General features: G+C 50.6%; 1 protein-coding gene and 1 pseudogene across 3 annotated transcripts in view; both read left to right on the top strand.

Moving 5' to 3' along the window:
- Galnt10 (polypeptide N-acetylgalactosaminyltransferase 10) overlaps window positions 1–16,860 on the top strand; it is a 139,400-nt gene that overhangs the window by 100,941 nt on the left and 21,599 nt on the right. For all 3 annotated transcript variants that reach the window (XM_036197823.1, XM_036197826.1, XM_036197824.1), the window contains one exon: window positions 13,918–14,103. In XM_036197823.1, coding sequence (XP_036053716.1) covers window positions 13,918–14,103 — 186 coding nt within the window. The remainder of the gene's footprint in view (window positions 1–13,917; window positions 14,104–16,860) is intronic.
- Window positions 12,384–12,502, top strand: LOC118590436 (annotated as a pseudogene).

Below are 16,860 nucleotides of genomic sequence, written 5' to 3' on the forward strand. Positions count from 1 at the left end.
TCCTCTTCTTTGGGGAATGGGACAAGAGTTACCATCCACTTTTAACCGGCAGGGCTGTGGGTCCCAGAGTGGAAGACAGTGGAGTCACATAAGCTCCACCCTTATCCCTCATTCTTTGCTCATTCTCGGGACACACACACACACACACACACACACAAATTGTGGCAGGGCTCCCCACACTGTTCATCCCGGGAGAGTGTGGCTCCCCCACCCCATCCCCAATGTGGCCTTCAGAGTGGGCTGTTTCCCTGCGTTCTGCCCCAGTGCGTGTGAACCTTCCCACAAGAGCCTGATTAATCAACTCGGAGTTGAAGGTTACCAAGAAAAATATGCCAGAGCGTGACAGGCCATTAGTATTTGTGTTGTAGGGAAACCAGTAATCATCTTAATTGGTGCTCACTTTGGAGCAGAGCGGAGTGCGCTCGCGCTCTCTCTCTCTCTCTCTCTCTCTCTCTCTCTCTCTCTCTCTCTCACACACACACACACACACACACACACACACACACACACACACACGCCTGTGTACCAATGCTTCCTCCTTCCTATACCCTTAGCATCAGGAAAATGCACCTTCCCAGCTTCCACTCGCCACTGCGGCCCCCATTTCCCCTGACAAATGCTGGGTCATCTGAACTGGCTCAGAGGAGTAGGGCAAGAATGTGGGCCAGAAAGGAATGCCTACGTCCCTGGGGATGGCAGACCTGTGGCTTTGGTGGCGACCAGGCATGTCTTCCGAAGCGTAGTAGGTCCCAAGGCCCAGGGATGAGTGAAGCCTGTCTTTGGGGACCCTCCGTGCCTCCCTTCCTGCCCTCCCTCTTCTCTTGTTCTTCCTTCCTCCCACTTCCCTCCCTCCCTCCTCCCTTCTTCCTTTCACTCTTCTCCTCTCTCCCTCCTCCCTCCCTTACTCTTCTATGTTTTTCTCAGATACAGGTGGGATGGACCTGCCCCCTCTTTGAGAGGGACCCCACTTCTGTTTATCATCCCCAAACTAAGATTAGTGTGTATTCATCATCTATGGAGTCTACTGCTCCGTTCTAGCCTAGAGAAAGTCATGTGTAAGCCATGAGTGTGTCTAAAGATGGCCCCTGGGGCATTTAGTCACACTCTAGTAGAAACAACCCAAACATTCATCCACGAGAGATGAGTGGCAGTATAGGTCTGCTGGGGAACGTGACACAGCTGTTGAAAGCACTAGTGTACAAGCCAGGTGTGGTGGCACGTGCTTGTGACCCCAGGACTCTGGGGGAGGGTGGGGCAGGAGAACCGGGAGTTCAGAGGCAGTCATGACCTTGAGCTTGAGACCAGCTGGGCTAAGTGAGACAGCGTCTGAACCACAGAGGCAGAGGGAAAAGCGGGTGGCCACGCAAACCCACTCGGGAGAGGGGACAGATAAACAGAGAAAGACAAGAAAGGGTGTGCTCCAGACTGCCAGCGGTGGTGACCCATGAGACAGAGGGGTGAATGAAAGTTAAAGGTCACGGCCAGAAGAAACCTTATCCCTTGTGGTTCGATTCTCTGTTGCTGTGTTAGAACACTGAACAAAAGCAACTTGAGGGGAGCCAAGGCAGCAGCCTGGAGACAGAAACCATGAAGAAATGCCGCTTCCCCCTGGCTTCCTCAGCTACTCTTTTTTATGCAGCCCAGGCCCATCTGCCCAGGAGCTGCACCATTACAGTGGGCTGGGCCTCCCTTCATCAATAGCACTTAAATATCCATAAGGCACTCTGATGGAAGAGGCAGTTCCTAAATTGAGGTTCCTTCTTCCCAGGCATGTCTAGGTTTTGGGGTTTGTTTGTATTTTTTGCCACACTCACAAAAACTCTGACACTTTCATCTGTAATGTTTCATTTATTCACAGAATGCATATTTCTCATTTAATTGCAAAGTGGTAGCCTTCAAGAAAAGAAGGTAATTGATCCAGTCACTTACTTCCTACAAGGTTTTAATGTGGCCCCCCTCCTGTGAGGGCACTGTGTCTTAATCCTGCCTACACTGAATTTTTGCTCCCAAGCAAAGAGCATATTTGATCCTCGTACACCCTTAAGAAATGTGCCCTTTCCATCTAAAGCAATTATGAACAACTTACTCAGTGCATGTTAATGAGATAGATCATTAGCGAAGGTCGTTGGTTTCTAGTTCCCTGGGTGCAGAGGCTCGAGGGCCCTGTGCCTTTGTGTGAGTGTCCTCTCTCTCCCAGAATGTCCACCCTATGAATTCCTCTGCAGCCAGCTCCAGTGGCCTCTCCTAGCGTGCACCTGCTCTGCACTGAACCAGTTCCTCGAGGGTGTCTGCTCATCTTTGCACACACATCCCAGTGGTTAGAAACACAAGCGCTGGACACAGACTGACCACCAAGTCTGTACTGCCGCTTAGCCTCCATATTCCCGTATCCAACTTGGGATGCATAAGAGGGTCCTGGAGGATGCTTGGTACTGTGTCTAGCGATGATGGTCGCTGTGTGTAAGGTGTCCTCTGGTCTGTGGAGCAGGAATGCCTTTCTCTGTAGAGTAGGTCTGAGCTTGTCATCCAGTGCCCCTCAGCTCATGCCAGTCCTGGAGGCTCAGCTACCCTCATCTGTCCCATCCGTGCGGTGTAGAATAAGGAAAGCTGGCCCAGGCTGCATGGATTTCCTCTTCACCTTAGGGACATAAAGGCCAAACAGACCCTAAAGAACTAAAGGAGGCCACCTGGGCAGTGGGTTTAAAAAAATGTATGTCCTATTTCCAAACATGAATGTACTTTTTTTGTTTCTTTTTGGGGTTGGGGCTTTGTTTTTTGAGACAGAATTTCTCTATGTAGCTCTGGCTGTCCTGGAACTCATTTTGTAGACCAGGCTGGCCTTGAACTCACAGAGATCCACCTGCCTCTGCCTCCTGAGTGCAGGGATTATTAAAGGCATTCGCCACCACACCCAGCTACATGACTGTACTTTACTGGTACCATGGTTTTATATGCTCCGGGGAGGTGGGGAGAGCCAGGTTACCCACAGGAATGAGGTCTCAGTGACTGGGCAGTGAAGCCAAGTAACAAGCTGGTGGATTAACACTGTGGAGCCCTGGGTCACCGCTGTGACCTGAGCTCACAACCTAGGCCTCCCATAATTCTGGCTTTCCATGACTGTCTGGGTCCCTAGATGGTAAGAGCAGGACTGTCTGCTTCCTGCTACAGCACACACAAGTCTACAACCCTCACTGGGATCTGAACTCATGACGTCCCAGCTACAAGCAGTATCTTCTCCTCTTAGAGAATTCCTCTACCTGCGATGGGAGCACTGACCATTGGGGAAAGGTGTGTGCATATGTGTGTTCATGTTTGAGCAGGAAACAAATCGGAACCCCCCAGGCATCAAGCAGCTCATGCTCAGCTGGAGGTCTGGGACATCCCACCTGTTGCTGCTCTGGGTTCAGTAGACCCAGAACTCTAGCCTCCATCACCTCGCATGCCACTCCTCATACTGTAGCGTTCTCTCCGGACACCACGGATGTGTGTTTTCTGGCCTTTGACAAATTAAAACAAAACCTTGCACTGAGAAGTGCAGATTGCTCACAGCTGGGGCAGAGAGAAAAATTGCAGGGGTAGATGAATAGGGTTAGTGTTTATAAAAAGGAGAACACAGTCTCTGCTGATTGCTGGGTGTCTCTCAGAAGGAGCCGTCGATTATAGGGGTCAAGCTTCAGCTGGGTTTCCCCCCATCCCTGGAGCATTACATGGTGGGACAGTAGAATTACAAGGTGCCAGGACTGGAGAAAGCCTTCAAGGCCCTGGAGTCCAACCACACATCCAACATCTGAGGCTGGGTTAGTCAATTGGTTAATCCTCCCATCGGGTTGACAGTGGCAGAAGACCATGGCGGAAACTCTTCTGTGAGCTTCCTTCTTTGTACTGAACTGAGCTCTAGTCCCCTGTGGTGGTTTTTCTGGCTCCAGGCAGACAGGGAGATGCCAGGACAGGGGCTGAGCCAGAGAGCGCGGTTGTTGACACTGGGCACATTCTCTGCTTCTCCTACCTTGGTCTCCCTGTCAGCAGGATTGGAGCCGTGTTCCCTCACTTGGGGGAACCTTAGGAGCAAGAAAGGCAGCGAGGGAAAGGATCTGCTAGATGTACAGGTCCTGATCTCAGAAGAAGACTATGACATACTGCCATTAATAAATTAAAAAAAAAAAAAAAAAAAAAAAAAAAAAAAAAAAAAAAAAACAGGCTTCAGAAGGAATGTGGGCACATCAGCACTGATTTGGTCCTCGGAATTGAAACACTCCACCGTGGAGGAGGCTCATGAGACTCGAGAGGCTAAGGAGACACAAGGCCCCTCCCCAGCATTATAAAAGCAATAGCAATTGCTAGGGAGTAGACTCTCCAGTGGAGCCACCAGCAAGCTGTGCAGAGACCTCCAGAGATTCAGCCATCCTGAATCCTCACTCATACCGGAGGCTTTTCAGTGACGTCGCTGTTGGAGGCCGGGGTCACCCGTGCCCCGATAAGTCATCTCAGTAAACTTACTGACTCACAGAGATAGACTTGGAAATTGTTTCTTTGGTCCACGGTTGGTGCTTTATCTGGGGGTAAAGAGACATTGACTCATGCCTCCCCGGGGAAAACACTGAAAAAAAAAAAAAAAATCATACCAAAGAGCACCGGGAAACTGTCCAAGAAATCAGCTGTTGGGTGTGGCTATCTCCAGCCGGGGGTGGCTGGTGTGGCTTGTCATGTGACGCACGTATACACTGCGCCTGACAAGTCAGTGACCGGCTTTCATCCTACTGGACCTTCCCAGAGGCCTTTGTGTTTGTAATGACCTGTCACCTGTCTGCAACTGTGTCGCTCGTAATCACACCCGAAACAGTCGACTCACAAAGCAGACTTGGATGTGATGGGCCGAGAACACATATCGTGACTGTTAAACGCGGAGTGGCGTGTCGGTGGGAACTTCCTGAGTGGTCAGTCCCTTGATACTTACCAGCTGGGAAGGCATCTTTTGGACACTCCCGAGACAGTACTGGATAGCAGTCTCCCCCAGCACGCTTTCTGTCTTCCTTCTGGTGGCAGACAGGTTTCTAGGTGCTGTTGGTGTGCAGGGATTGAAAACTGTAAAAGCCGAAAGGGACAGACAAAGTAGATCAAATCAGCATTGTTCACCAGGCGTCTCAGCACCTTCCACGTGCTAGGTGCCATGAGGGAAATAAATTACCCTGTACCCTGCCCCCCAAAAGCCTGTGCCGGGCAGGAGCCCCCACAGTCGTCGCCCCCCCCCGCCCCCCGCCCCCCCGACCTCGAGTGAGCATTATCTCTGGATGCTGCTTTGGGAAGTACTTCAGGCATGAATATAATAATTCCCTAGGACAGAGACACAAAAAGGATGCTCGGAGCTGAGGGACATGCAAGGATAAAGGAACAAGGTGAGAAAAGTCTGTGAAGCCGAATCAGCAGAGTGGAGCATGAGACCCAGGGAGACGGGACTGGAGGGATAAGAACGGTGAGCCCCCGACACGGCCGAGAGGTCTGGATCGTCACCTTGTGAACTGTGATAGCGGAATGAGAGGCCAGAAGACTCCTGCCTATCAGATTAATTCCTCAGTAGAAGCCTCTAGAAGGAGCAAAAAAAAAATCTCAAAGTTGTTGCCCTAGTCCAAATACCCAGTGTTGGCTTGAAGTCGTGGTGTGTGTGTGTGTGTGTGTGTGTGATGCACGCCCTTGTAGGTATGCAAACACATGTATGATCTGCACATGGAGGCCAGAGTTGAATTCTAGCCATCTTCCTCTGTTGGAGCTCACCAGTTTGCTGAGACTGTCTGGCTAGGGAACTTGGGGGTATCCTCTTGTCTCTACCTCCCCAGTGCTGGGATTCTAGATACACACCACCATGGTCAGCTTTTAACACGAGTGCTGGGGATCAGAACCCAAGCCCTCATGACATGACAAGTCGCCTCCTCATCCCTAGCATTGTTTTCTTTTTTAATTATTTTTTAATGGGGGGAAGGGTACACACGTGCCACAGCATGCACGTGGAGTTCAGGGGACAGCTTGCAGAAGTCACTTCTCCTTCCGCCGTGTGGGTACCGGAACTGGAACTCTTGTTGTCAGGCTTGGCAGAGCACCTTTACTCCCTCAGCCATCTCGCCCGTCCATTTCTTTTGTGGTGGGGAGCTGATGGATGGTAGAGAGGTGCTTAGAAATCCCTGGCATGTGCTCCGCTTTTTCTTTCTATGAACTGTGCAAGGAAATCCCCCAGGAGGCACCTTTGCCCTCTAGCAAATGAGAAACTGACGGGCCAACTCGTCGCTGGGATGGAAGTTTTCCTTTTCATTTCTTCATAACACCGTGAGTGATTGGCCTGGAAGCCTGCATCCTACACGAAGCTCGAGTTACTCTTAGACATCTGTCAAGTGACATGATTTAAAAGCAGCCACCGAGAGCCCAGGACTAGACCCACCCAGGAGCCTGATACCCTGGATAGGCTGCAGCTGGGGAAGGCCTCGGCTGATTGGTGGGGAGTCGCTTTCAGAAAACAGGGCATAATTAACTCCATCAAGGGGGCTTTCTGAGTCTTTTTACTCGTCATCGTCATCTGACTATTAAATCGATTTATGCCCCTGCCCACCTGCTGAAAAGAGACCAAGGCGTTTAGCTGAAATTAAAAATGCAGGCAAGGCTGTCTGCCTAGGTAATAGGAATTCTCTGAATAGGTGACTCATTTTGCATGGAATAGGGACAGGCAGTTCATTAGTGTGATGAAGAGCTTTCCAGCCCTGGGAGCTGGCTGGAGGATGCCACAGCTTGAGGAAGGAGCATAATCCATTCTTAAAAACCACCAAAGGCATGTCCAGGCCAGAGACCTGCGCATAGGAGGAGAGTGGGGTCATTTGTAATGCGATGGCAAAGAAAACATTTGGCGAAGTTATACACATGTCCAGCCATGCGATCTCAGGCCATTATAAAGTTCAGGTTACACCTACGCCATGGACCATCAGGCGCCTCGCTGAAGGAGGGATGAATTCCTGAGACACTGTTGCATTAGTTACTCCTTCCATACTGAGACAAAATACCTCACACAAGCAAAGTTAAAGGAGAAAGGGCTTATTTTAGCTCCTGGTTTGGGGGTATGGTCTATCATGGCATGGTAATCCTAGAGGCAGAAGCTAGAGGTGGCTGCTCATACTGTGTCCACTGTCAAGAAGCAGGGAGTTGCTGGGCGGTGGTGGCGCACGCCTTTAATCCCAGCATTCAGGAGGCAGAGCCAGGCAGATCTCTGAATGAGTTCCAGGAAAGGGGCAAAGCTACACAGAGAAACCCTGTTTTGAAAAACCAAAAAGAAGAAGGAGGAGGAGGAGGAGGGAGTGATACATGCTGGTGCTCCACTCACTTGGTCCAGGCATGGGTTGGCACCACACACATTTAGGGTGGGTCCTCTCACCTCAGTTAACCTAACCTAGAGATGCCCTCACAGACTGGCCTAGAGTTTGTCTCCTGGGCAGTTGCAGATCCTGTCAACTTGGCAGTCAGTTTCAGGCATCACAACCGCTCATAAACTCAGCCAGTGCCAGGCCCACCCTGAGTCTGTTCCCATCGGTACCAGCTATGATTAGCTTTCTTGGAGTGGGGTCTTCCAGGAGCCCTAGGATGAGCTGGGACTTGGTAGGTTCACATTGAAGTCAGCTGTCTCCATGGCCCCTGGCTTCTGCTCAAGGGTTCACTCTGTGTTAACCCTAGAATCTAAGACTAATTGATGGCCCCAGTGGCTCTCACATCCTAAAAGATCACATGTGCCCAGGAGTATCATGAAAGACTTGAGGCTGGACCAAGCCCTTGATGGAAGAGACCACCAGGAGCCTTCCCTGGACCCTCCTTCCCTCCCCTGCCACACCACAAGGGGCTGTCTGCGGACCCACTGGCCCTCTTCTTTCTCCCTTCATCTCTGAATTTCCCTCCAGAAACAACCAGCACAGTTTCACCCCAACTTCTCTTCCTGCTTTCTTATCCCCGGCCATTGCCACCTGCCATCCAGAACCCCTCCCGGACCAGGTGGGGTTCTTGCTGAGGAGACTCAGTGGCCAGAACAGCCTCCATCTTCTCCTTGACTCATCTAAGAATCTGTGTGTTGCAGGGGCACATTGCGTGCCATGGCTTGACTCCACCAAAGGTTGTTTACGGGGTGTGTGTGTGTGTGTGTGTGTGTGTGTGTGTGTGTGTTTCTAATGCAAAGGCTGGGGGCCTGGCTCAGTTGGTAAAGTGTTTGCCATGCAAGCATGAGAACCTGAGTTCAATCCCCAGAACCCACGTTTAAAAAAAAAAAAACAAAAAACAAAAAACATGACTGCACACACCTGTGACCTCAGCACTGGAGAAGCAGAGATAGGCAGGTCGCTGGGGTTCACAAGCCAGTGATGGACCCTGTCTATGGGAAACAAGGTAGCTGACTCCTGGGGAACAACAGCTGCATAGGATGTGTGCACAACACACACACATACACACGTAAATAAATGTAAGTTTTTTAAGTTAATAAAATTTGGAAATAAAGAAAAAACTTTAGGGAGAGATGGGGGGATGGAAAGAAGGTAAACCATCTCTAGCAGCCCACACATGTGGCTGAGGGTGCTGTCTTTGCTCATCCAGCCAGATTCCTTCTCATGGCTGGTAACACATGAAGGTCTGCCTCCACCATCCCCCAGCATTCTCCATGGAACCAACTTCTCTCTAACAGGCTGCCAGCCACCCATTTCAACCCCACCCTCAGCCACTGTTGTCTGTACCTGAACTGAGTCGATCTGCAGGGACTATATTTCCAAACAGTGCCGCGGCCACAGGAATCAAGAGTTGGGACTTCACGGTATCATGTTAGGGGGTACAGTTCAAATCAGCAGCCCTTGTGAGCTCAACTCCCAGGAGACGCATCTGTAGAACCCAAGAGCAAGGGGCTACCAAGATGGCTTAGCATGGAAAAGGGGCTGCTCTGGCACCTGAAAAACTGCGCACTCACTAGAACCCACATGATGGAAGGAGAGAACCTTCCACTCTCCGAACTGAGAGAGGTGGGGGCGTGGTCTCAAGTCCCCTGCACTCAGACCTCACCAGCTGAGAAATTTGGGATGAGACCCTTCTCCCCCATGGGCCTCACTTTCGTCTCCTCTGACACCAGAACCAATGGCGTCTGTCCAGTCCCATAATATGGATCTCGAGGGGGGATGCAAGGAGACAATTCAGCCTCTCCTAGAGTGAGCCCCCCCCCAGTCCAGGGTCACGTGATCAACCTGCACACATTCTTGGGAGGGGATGGAGACTGTGGTGCTGAAAATCAAGTGCTCTTCTTCATGAGTTCCCTAGCCTTTACACACAACACAGACCCCCATAAGCTTCAGGGCCTCAGGCAGGACCAGGAGGAAATAAACGTGACCATGCCCCTCACTGGAAGCCAGCACTGTGTGCTCCCACACAGTAGAGGGCAATGGAGATGGCGCTCTATACATCCCAAGTGTGGACACACACACAGCGAGCCTCAGGCCGAGGGACAGGTGTGCGCAGGGAAGGCATTCTGTGACTCTGAAAGAAATCCTGACCTGGGAGATAGCCCTACCATGTCTCCCTACTGTGTGGATCCAGTAAAGTCATTAACTTCTCCAGCCCTCTCACCCCTTAATAAAATGGGGTAGAAGTGAGTGATGGGGTGTGCGTCATAGGGATCAGGTGAGAGGTGAGATCAGTCTATAGACACGGTGTCCCAATTTGTAACTGTCTGTTAAGCAAATTACGTCTCTGAACATCTTCTATAAACAGGAACACTCGATATTCTTGGGTTGTGGGTGTCTGAGTTAATGCATGTGAAGTGGGGAGACCTGTTTGCGAGCCAGGCTCAGCAGGTGTCCCCTGTAATTGTCACCATGGTGACCATCATCGTCCTCATTTGCAGTCCCTTTTAGCTCCAAATCCTGTGACCTTCTGAGCTGTCCCTGGGCGGCAGTGGCACAAGGAGACTGGTAAAGTAAGGCAGCCCTGCTTTGAGTAAACACACCTTCTCATAAGGACAGGAGGCCAGTAATTGCCCCTAAATAATCGCTCCAACTTTACCACAAGCTGTCGGAAGGCCCTAATTGGCCAATCAGTAACAACTACGGCCATCTGCATTAGGGTGATTTAGAGATGGGGGCTCAGTGCATGTGAGGACCTCGATGATTACACAGTGGAGGTGATATTTCTCCCTCCATGGGAGCGCTGGTGTGTGGCGCCCGATAATCTCACTCACGGCTAACAACCCACTGGTTGAACGCAGGCCAGAAGCAGCACTGAGCAGAGACTTGTGGATTTCCTCTTTCCTTGGAGAGACTGTTCCTGCAGGAACAGCTGCCCACCAGAGCTTGGCCACGCACCCTCTGGCTGTGGGGTCTCACTGCCTGAATGCAAACGGACCGGGAATGCGTTCTGGCTGCCCAGCTTTGCTCCGTGTGCGAACATAATCTCTCCCCAGTATATTTTTCACGATGCCGGGCAACATGCCCTGACGCACCCTCCATCCTGAAGAAGTCTTAAGTCCCCGTGACCCACAGCCCCCACCTCCCCACCCCAAGCACTGTTGCAATGGTACCTGGGCAGACATTTGTGGTTCCACACGATCCCAGCAGGGGGAGGTGCCTCTTACCAGCACTCTCTCACTTCTCCCTCAGCTAGCTTCCCAGATCACCTGTTCCGACTGGCCTGACCTCCAGTTCCCCGCTGGGGAGACAACCCCGAAACAAAAAGCTAGGCTTGACTCTTATTTTTATAGGTCATTTTGTTGTTGTTGATAATAATGATAATGATGATAATGATGAATGTAAATGGTGCCGATTGTACATGTATGGGTTAATATAAAATTATCTTTAAAAACAAATATGGGGCCTGTGGAGATGGCTCAGTGGGTAAGAGTGCTTACTGTGCGAGATGGAGGACCTGAGTTCGAATCCCCAGCACTCATGTAAGAAGCCAGGCATGGCTGTGTATGTTTGTAACCCCAGCCTTGGGGGGTGGAGGCAGGTGGCTCCTTATGCCATGTTGGTCAGTATATATGCATGCCTACGTGCATGCATTGTGTGTGCACATGTATGAGGCACAAGTGTGTGAGGCAAGAAAGTCAAAAGGCAAACTTGTGGGAGGGAATCTGGTCTTCCCTTCTCCCTCACGGTCCCGGGGATTGAACTCAGGTCGTCAGGCTTCGTGGCAATCACCTTCACCCACTGAGCCATCTCTGGTGCTGTCTTAGTTACTGCCATCGTAAGTTGTCGGGGAAGAGATGCAGAAACTCGAGTTCCGACATTTTCTTCTCTGAAAGACCTCCACCAACGCTGCGTCCTTTGTCGCCGTATAAACTTTAAGAGCGGCTTGTTGACCATCCGTAAAGAAAGCACTGCGATTTCAACATCTTTAAGTCCGTATCATGAGAAACCATTGCTGTCTACACCCCTGGTCCTGGAGCACGGGTCGTCTTCCCATCCATCTTGGTGTTTCAAGTTTTCCAACCACGTCTTGTATTTTGTTTTGTTTTCCAAGACAGGATTTCTCTGTGTGGCCCCGGCTGCCCTGGAACTCGCTGTAGCCAGGCTGGCCTTGAACTCACAGGGACCCTCCTGCCTCTGCCTCTCAAGTGCTGGGATCAAAGCTGTGCACCACCATGCCTAGCTAATGTTTTGTAATTTTGAAACTGTATACTTGTTCTTCTTTTATTGACATGTGAATGGTATTTTTTTTAATCGTTTTTAAATTGTATTTCCCAGCTGATACACACACATCCCATGAACTGAGCTGTATCCCGAGTCCTTCTTAAGCCGGTTTGTTCTGGCTTCTCTGGAAATGTGTGGGATTCTCTGTGTGGAAGCTTATGTCATGTTCAGATACTGACAATACCGTTATCTTTTTACTTGGGTCTTTGTGCTTTTAGATTTTTTTTTTAAACCAGTTGCACTGGCTGGGAAATGTGTTCTAACAAATGAGGGCGTTGAACACACACGGCTTTCCTGACTGAAGAAAAGCATCAGTTATCACTAACTGTGGCACAAGTTCTTACGTCATTTTTTGTTTTGTTTTGTTTTTCATTTTTGTCTTTGGATTTTTTTTAAGCCATCCTAGATTTTCATAAAATTTCATGCCCTAATAAACATCAAGATAGCTCAACAGGAAGGCTGGGACTCATTTATTTTTATTTTATAAGTATGAATGTTTGCCCAATGTATGTATGTGCACCACGTGCATGCAGTGCCCTTGCAGGCCACAAGAGGGCACTGGTTCCCCTGGTACAGGTTTGCGCCTCTATGTGGGTAAAGTTGGCCACTGATTTGGGTCCTCTGCAAGAGCAGCAAGTGTTCATAACCACTGAGCCATCTCTCCAACCCCTTTTTATTACATTCTTTATAATAGTATCCTGTGTCTACAGCCATACCACCTTGGGCTCACCCAGTTGCATCCGATCTTGGAAGCTAAGCAGGGTCAGGCATGGCTAGTACTTGGATGGGAGACTGCCTGGGAATATCAGGTGCTGTAGGCTTTAAAAAAATAAAAACTTTTGGCTGGGCGGTGGTGGCGCACACCTGTAATCCCAGCACTCGGGAGGCAGAGGCAGGTGGATCTCTGTGAGTTTGAGGCCAGCCTGGTCTACAGAGCGAGGTTCCAAGACAGGCTCCAAAGCTACAGAGAAACCCTGTCTCGAAAAAACAAAAAAAATAATAAATAACTTTCTGTGTGCATTGGGGAGGGAAATGGCGGTACACACATGCCACAGGCTGGCAAGTGTGTCTCTCAGAGGACAACTTGAGGGAAGGGGTTTCCTTCTGCCGTGTGTATCCCAGAGCTTGAACCCAGGTCATCAGACTTGATGACAAGTGTCTTTACCAGATGAGTCATCTTCCTGGCCTGAAAGAAAGTCTGCAATACTGATTCAGGACAACTTCCCCGGGAGTGGGGCAAACATCCATCCCGTGGTAGAGTAAGCAAACAAGAGAAGCTGACTGTGTTGTAGAGTCTGTCTGCTCCAGGTTGGGGGCGGGGTAGGAGGTGTGAATAAAAATGTCATCAGCACAGTGTCACTCTGTGGTCTGTGGAGCCACCCACATCCAGGGTGGCTCCTTCCTTCATTTACTCCTCTCTGGAAATGCCCTCACAGACTCGCCCAGAGCTGTGTCTCCTAGGTGATGCTGAATCTAACCAGCACTCCTGTATCTTACTTCCAGGCTGCCTGCCGCCTCATAGCTCCCTACACCCCTTCTCCTCCCCCTTGTTTTTAGGCCCAGGACTTAAGCTAACGCATCTTCCCAGGTGCATGGTCATCCCTGAGCCAATCACAAGGGATGGAGTGCCGTGATTGGCTAGGCCTAAGCCACATGCTCCTCCCACTCACTCCAGGGGAGGGGAAGGCTGAAGCCTGTTGTTACCCAAGTCAGATGGACATAAGAGGAGGATCAGGGGCTGGAGAGATGGCTCAGTGGTTAAGAGCACCGACTGCTCTTCCAGAGGTCCTGAGTTCAATTCCCAGCAACCACATGGTGGCTCACAACCATCTATAATGAGATCTGGCGCCCTCTTCTGGCCTGCAAGGACACATGCAGCCAGAACACTGTATGTATAATAAATAACTAAATAAATAAATAAAGAGGAGGGTCAGTCTCCTCAGGAAACAACAGTCTTTCTATCAGGAGATGAGGGAATAGACACTAGAGACCAGGCATAAGCAGCTGCCTGTGTCCCCACCCTTGCCTGTGACATCTCTCTGTTCCAGTCCTGGAGCATCTCTGGACCTCTGTGAGCCTCAGTTTCCCCATTGGTAGATATTGGCCGCTGCCCTGCTTGGCTCTGTCTGAGGCCCTCGAGGCAGTGAACTGGGAATTAGTGTCCAAACTGTGTTGGGTGACGGAGTGATTCCCACACAGCCACTCTGACCCATCTCGCCCCTCTGTCTCCTCACAGAGCATCTGAAGAAGCCACTCGAGGACTACATGGCCCATTTCCCCAGCGTGAGGATTCTGAGGACCAAGAAACGAGAAGGCCTAATAAGGACCCGAATGCTGGGGGCTTCGGCAGCCACCGGGGACGTCATCACATTCTTAGACTCACACTGTGAAGCCAATGTCAACTGGCTCCCGCCTTTGCTCGGTAAGGAGAGGGGCGACCTGGAGTGGGTGTGTGGCCTGGGGGTACAGCCCAGTTGGCAGAGCACTTGCTTAGCATGCATGAGGCTCTGGGTTTGATCCCCAGCATTGCACAGCATAGATGGAACATGATGACACACACCTGTTGCCCCAGCACTTGGGAGGTGGACACAGAGAGATCAGAAGTTCAAAGTCATCTCCAGCTAAACGCTGAGTCTAAGGCCAGACTGGGATTCATGAGATCCTGTCTTAAACAAAAGAACCAAATCATGGCGGTGGGAGGAGGCCGTCTTTATGTCAAATGAAAGCTATTGCTTAGCACCGATAGTGTGGGCCGGGCAGGTTGCAGAAAAGATGAACTGGTCTTTTTTGTAGCCAAAGAAACTAAAGTTGAGATGCTGGGGGGGCTTGCTTGTCCCCTGGGGCAATTGATGTCAAAGTCACCAGAGTCTTTCCCACAACTGCACACTGCTTCCCAGGCTCCCTTCTTTTCAGATGCCCGAGAGGGAGGCACAATCCAGAAGCCTTCCTTTCACCGAAGCCTGTGGGTAGAGCGTGGGCGTGAGGGACTCCTAATGGAGGAAGGCCAGGCTAGGTGTTCTGAGTTCCACCCAGATGGAGACAGTAAGCAGGTACTGCCAGGCAGACGCCTAAGTCAGGTGTCCTGTCAGGATTGAGACACATGGCAAGGCAAGCCAGGGCAAGCTGTGAGGTTACCACCCTCAAGAGAAAAGTGAACTCCTCAAAGGGTAGGCTGTCCATCTCAGTGGACAAATACACATGCAGCACAATTCTCCAAAAGACCCACGATGCCCCCGCCAGACACTCCACCCCAGACATGCTGATTATGGTGCTCGGAGAGGGCATCACTAGTTGTTCAGGCAGCTACCAAGTGCCACCCTACTCCAACAACCGCAGCACAGCCAGTGCCACCGTGCAGGTGAGGACTGAAAGCCAGCCCCACACAGCCCCACAGGACAACCCAGCTGTTTTTGTTTTCCTGAGCACATCACTGAGAACTTACTGGCTCGCGCACTTCTGACAGTTGAGCCCAGGATCTCACTAGGCTGAGAGAAAGACCAGAATTTCTGGTAAACTGTGTATTTAATTAAAGCAAGCAATGGCCTACATCTGCCTTTCATTACCGAAGGAGAGAATGAAAAAGCCTGGGCCTCAGCATCCAGCACATTTGCAGTCCTAGAGGAGCAGCCAGGTGGAGGGTCCTTTCGTGAGAATGAAGTGGTGGACCACTGAGTTGAGCTTGTCTAAACAGCCCTTAACTCTGTTTCTATGGAAATGGATGAGGGCTGTTTTCATCCTCGGCAGAAGGAAGACACATCCCCTCTCACTCGCCACCCCACCCCCTCTAGTAGAAACACAAGAATCTCCATGTGGATCCCAGCGTGGCTTTTGTCTGTGAATCCATTAACACCTCCTGGCTTGGCTGGCTCTGCCCTCATTAATGGTTAGACACGGAGCCTGAGGACTCAGCCTGGTGGGAAAGCCACTCGGAGTCATCATCTCCTTTTTCTTCATCATTATCCTCATCCCCGAGGCCTTGAGAGTCCCTCTGAGTTTAGGCCAAGTCTGTACTTGGATGTGACTTACACAGTCCACAGGCAGACTCGGCATTCTTACCTACATTTCTGCCTGTGACGAAAGGACAGAGGTACTCAGGCTCTTGTGAGTGTCTCGCGGTATCTGTCATGGTCATGGCAAATGGGGAATACTGGCATCTTAGTCTTCAGAGACCCTAGGGGTAGAGCATTTCCTCCTCCTGTGGTCAGCAGAGAAACCAAAACCATGTCCAAAGCCGCACTGTGAAGGGGTGACATCAGGATGTAAACCTGGGTGTTCAGTTCCTAAACAAGTTCAGTGACACAGGCCACTGCCGTCCAGCAGGGTCAGCTGTCGGCCATCACCTCAGAGGTCTTGAATAATTAGGATAGGGGCCCTTCTCTAGATCTTTCCCTCAAGGCCCCAAGCATCATGAAGGCACACTCCCACCCAAGGGAGCTTGCTCACAGGTGGATCCAAGCCACGTACCAGGGATTCTGACTCAGTGGGTGAGGAGGACAATGTGGGTGTAAAACTTACCCTAAGTGCATCTAGCATTGGTCACACTACTGTCCATTTGGAGATACATGCTGCACTGGCATTTCTCTGTGTGTGTGTGTGTGAATTGTGTGTGTGTGTGAATCTGTGTGTGTATGAATCTGTGTGTGTGTGTGTGAATCTGTGTATGTATGAATTGTGTGTGTGTGTGAATCTGTGTGTGTGTGAATCTGTGCGTGTATGAATCTGTGTGTGTGTGTGTCTGTCTGTCTGTCTGTCTTGAGGCTGATGCATGCTAGACAAAAGCTCTACCACTAAGGTACATATCCAGCCTCTGCAACTGTTTAAACCACGTGTCACAGTTGGAAATGCGGTGTTCATCTCAATCTAGTACACACCTGCACACGTAGTGAGACTTAACCATGCTTCCCGACATCATTTTGCCCGTAACAGAACCTGCTGTCTCCTGAAGTGAGGTTAATGGTCACTGTTCTCCAGGCTTGCATGCATGTATGCATGTACACACACACACACACACACACACACACACACACACACACACAGAGTTTCACACTCACCTTCCCACCTACGTAGGACATGCCTTCAGATTGGAAAACAGGCACAAACAGTGTTTTGGGAGAAATGCTGTATGGCTTGATGAAATGTGGGCCCTGCCCTTCTCTAGCCCTCCAAGGCCCACATTGCA

The sequence above is a fragment of the Onychomys torridus genome, chromosome 8, assembly GCF_903995425.1.
Source record: "Onychomys torridus chromosome 8, mOncTor1.1, whole genome shotgun sequence".
Classification (NCBI taxonomy): domain Eukaryota; kingdom Metazoa; phylum Chordata; class Mammalia; order Rodentia; family Cricetidae; genus Onychomys; species Onychomys torridus.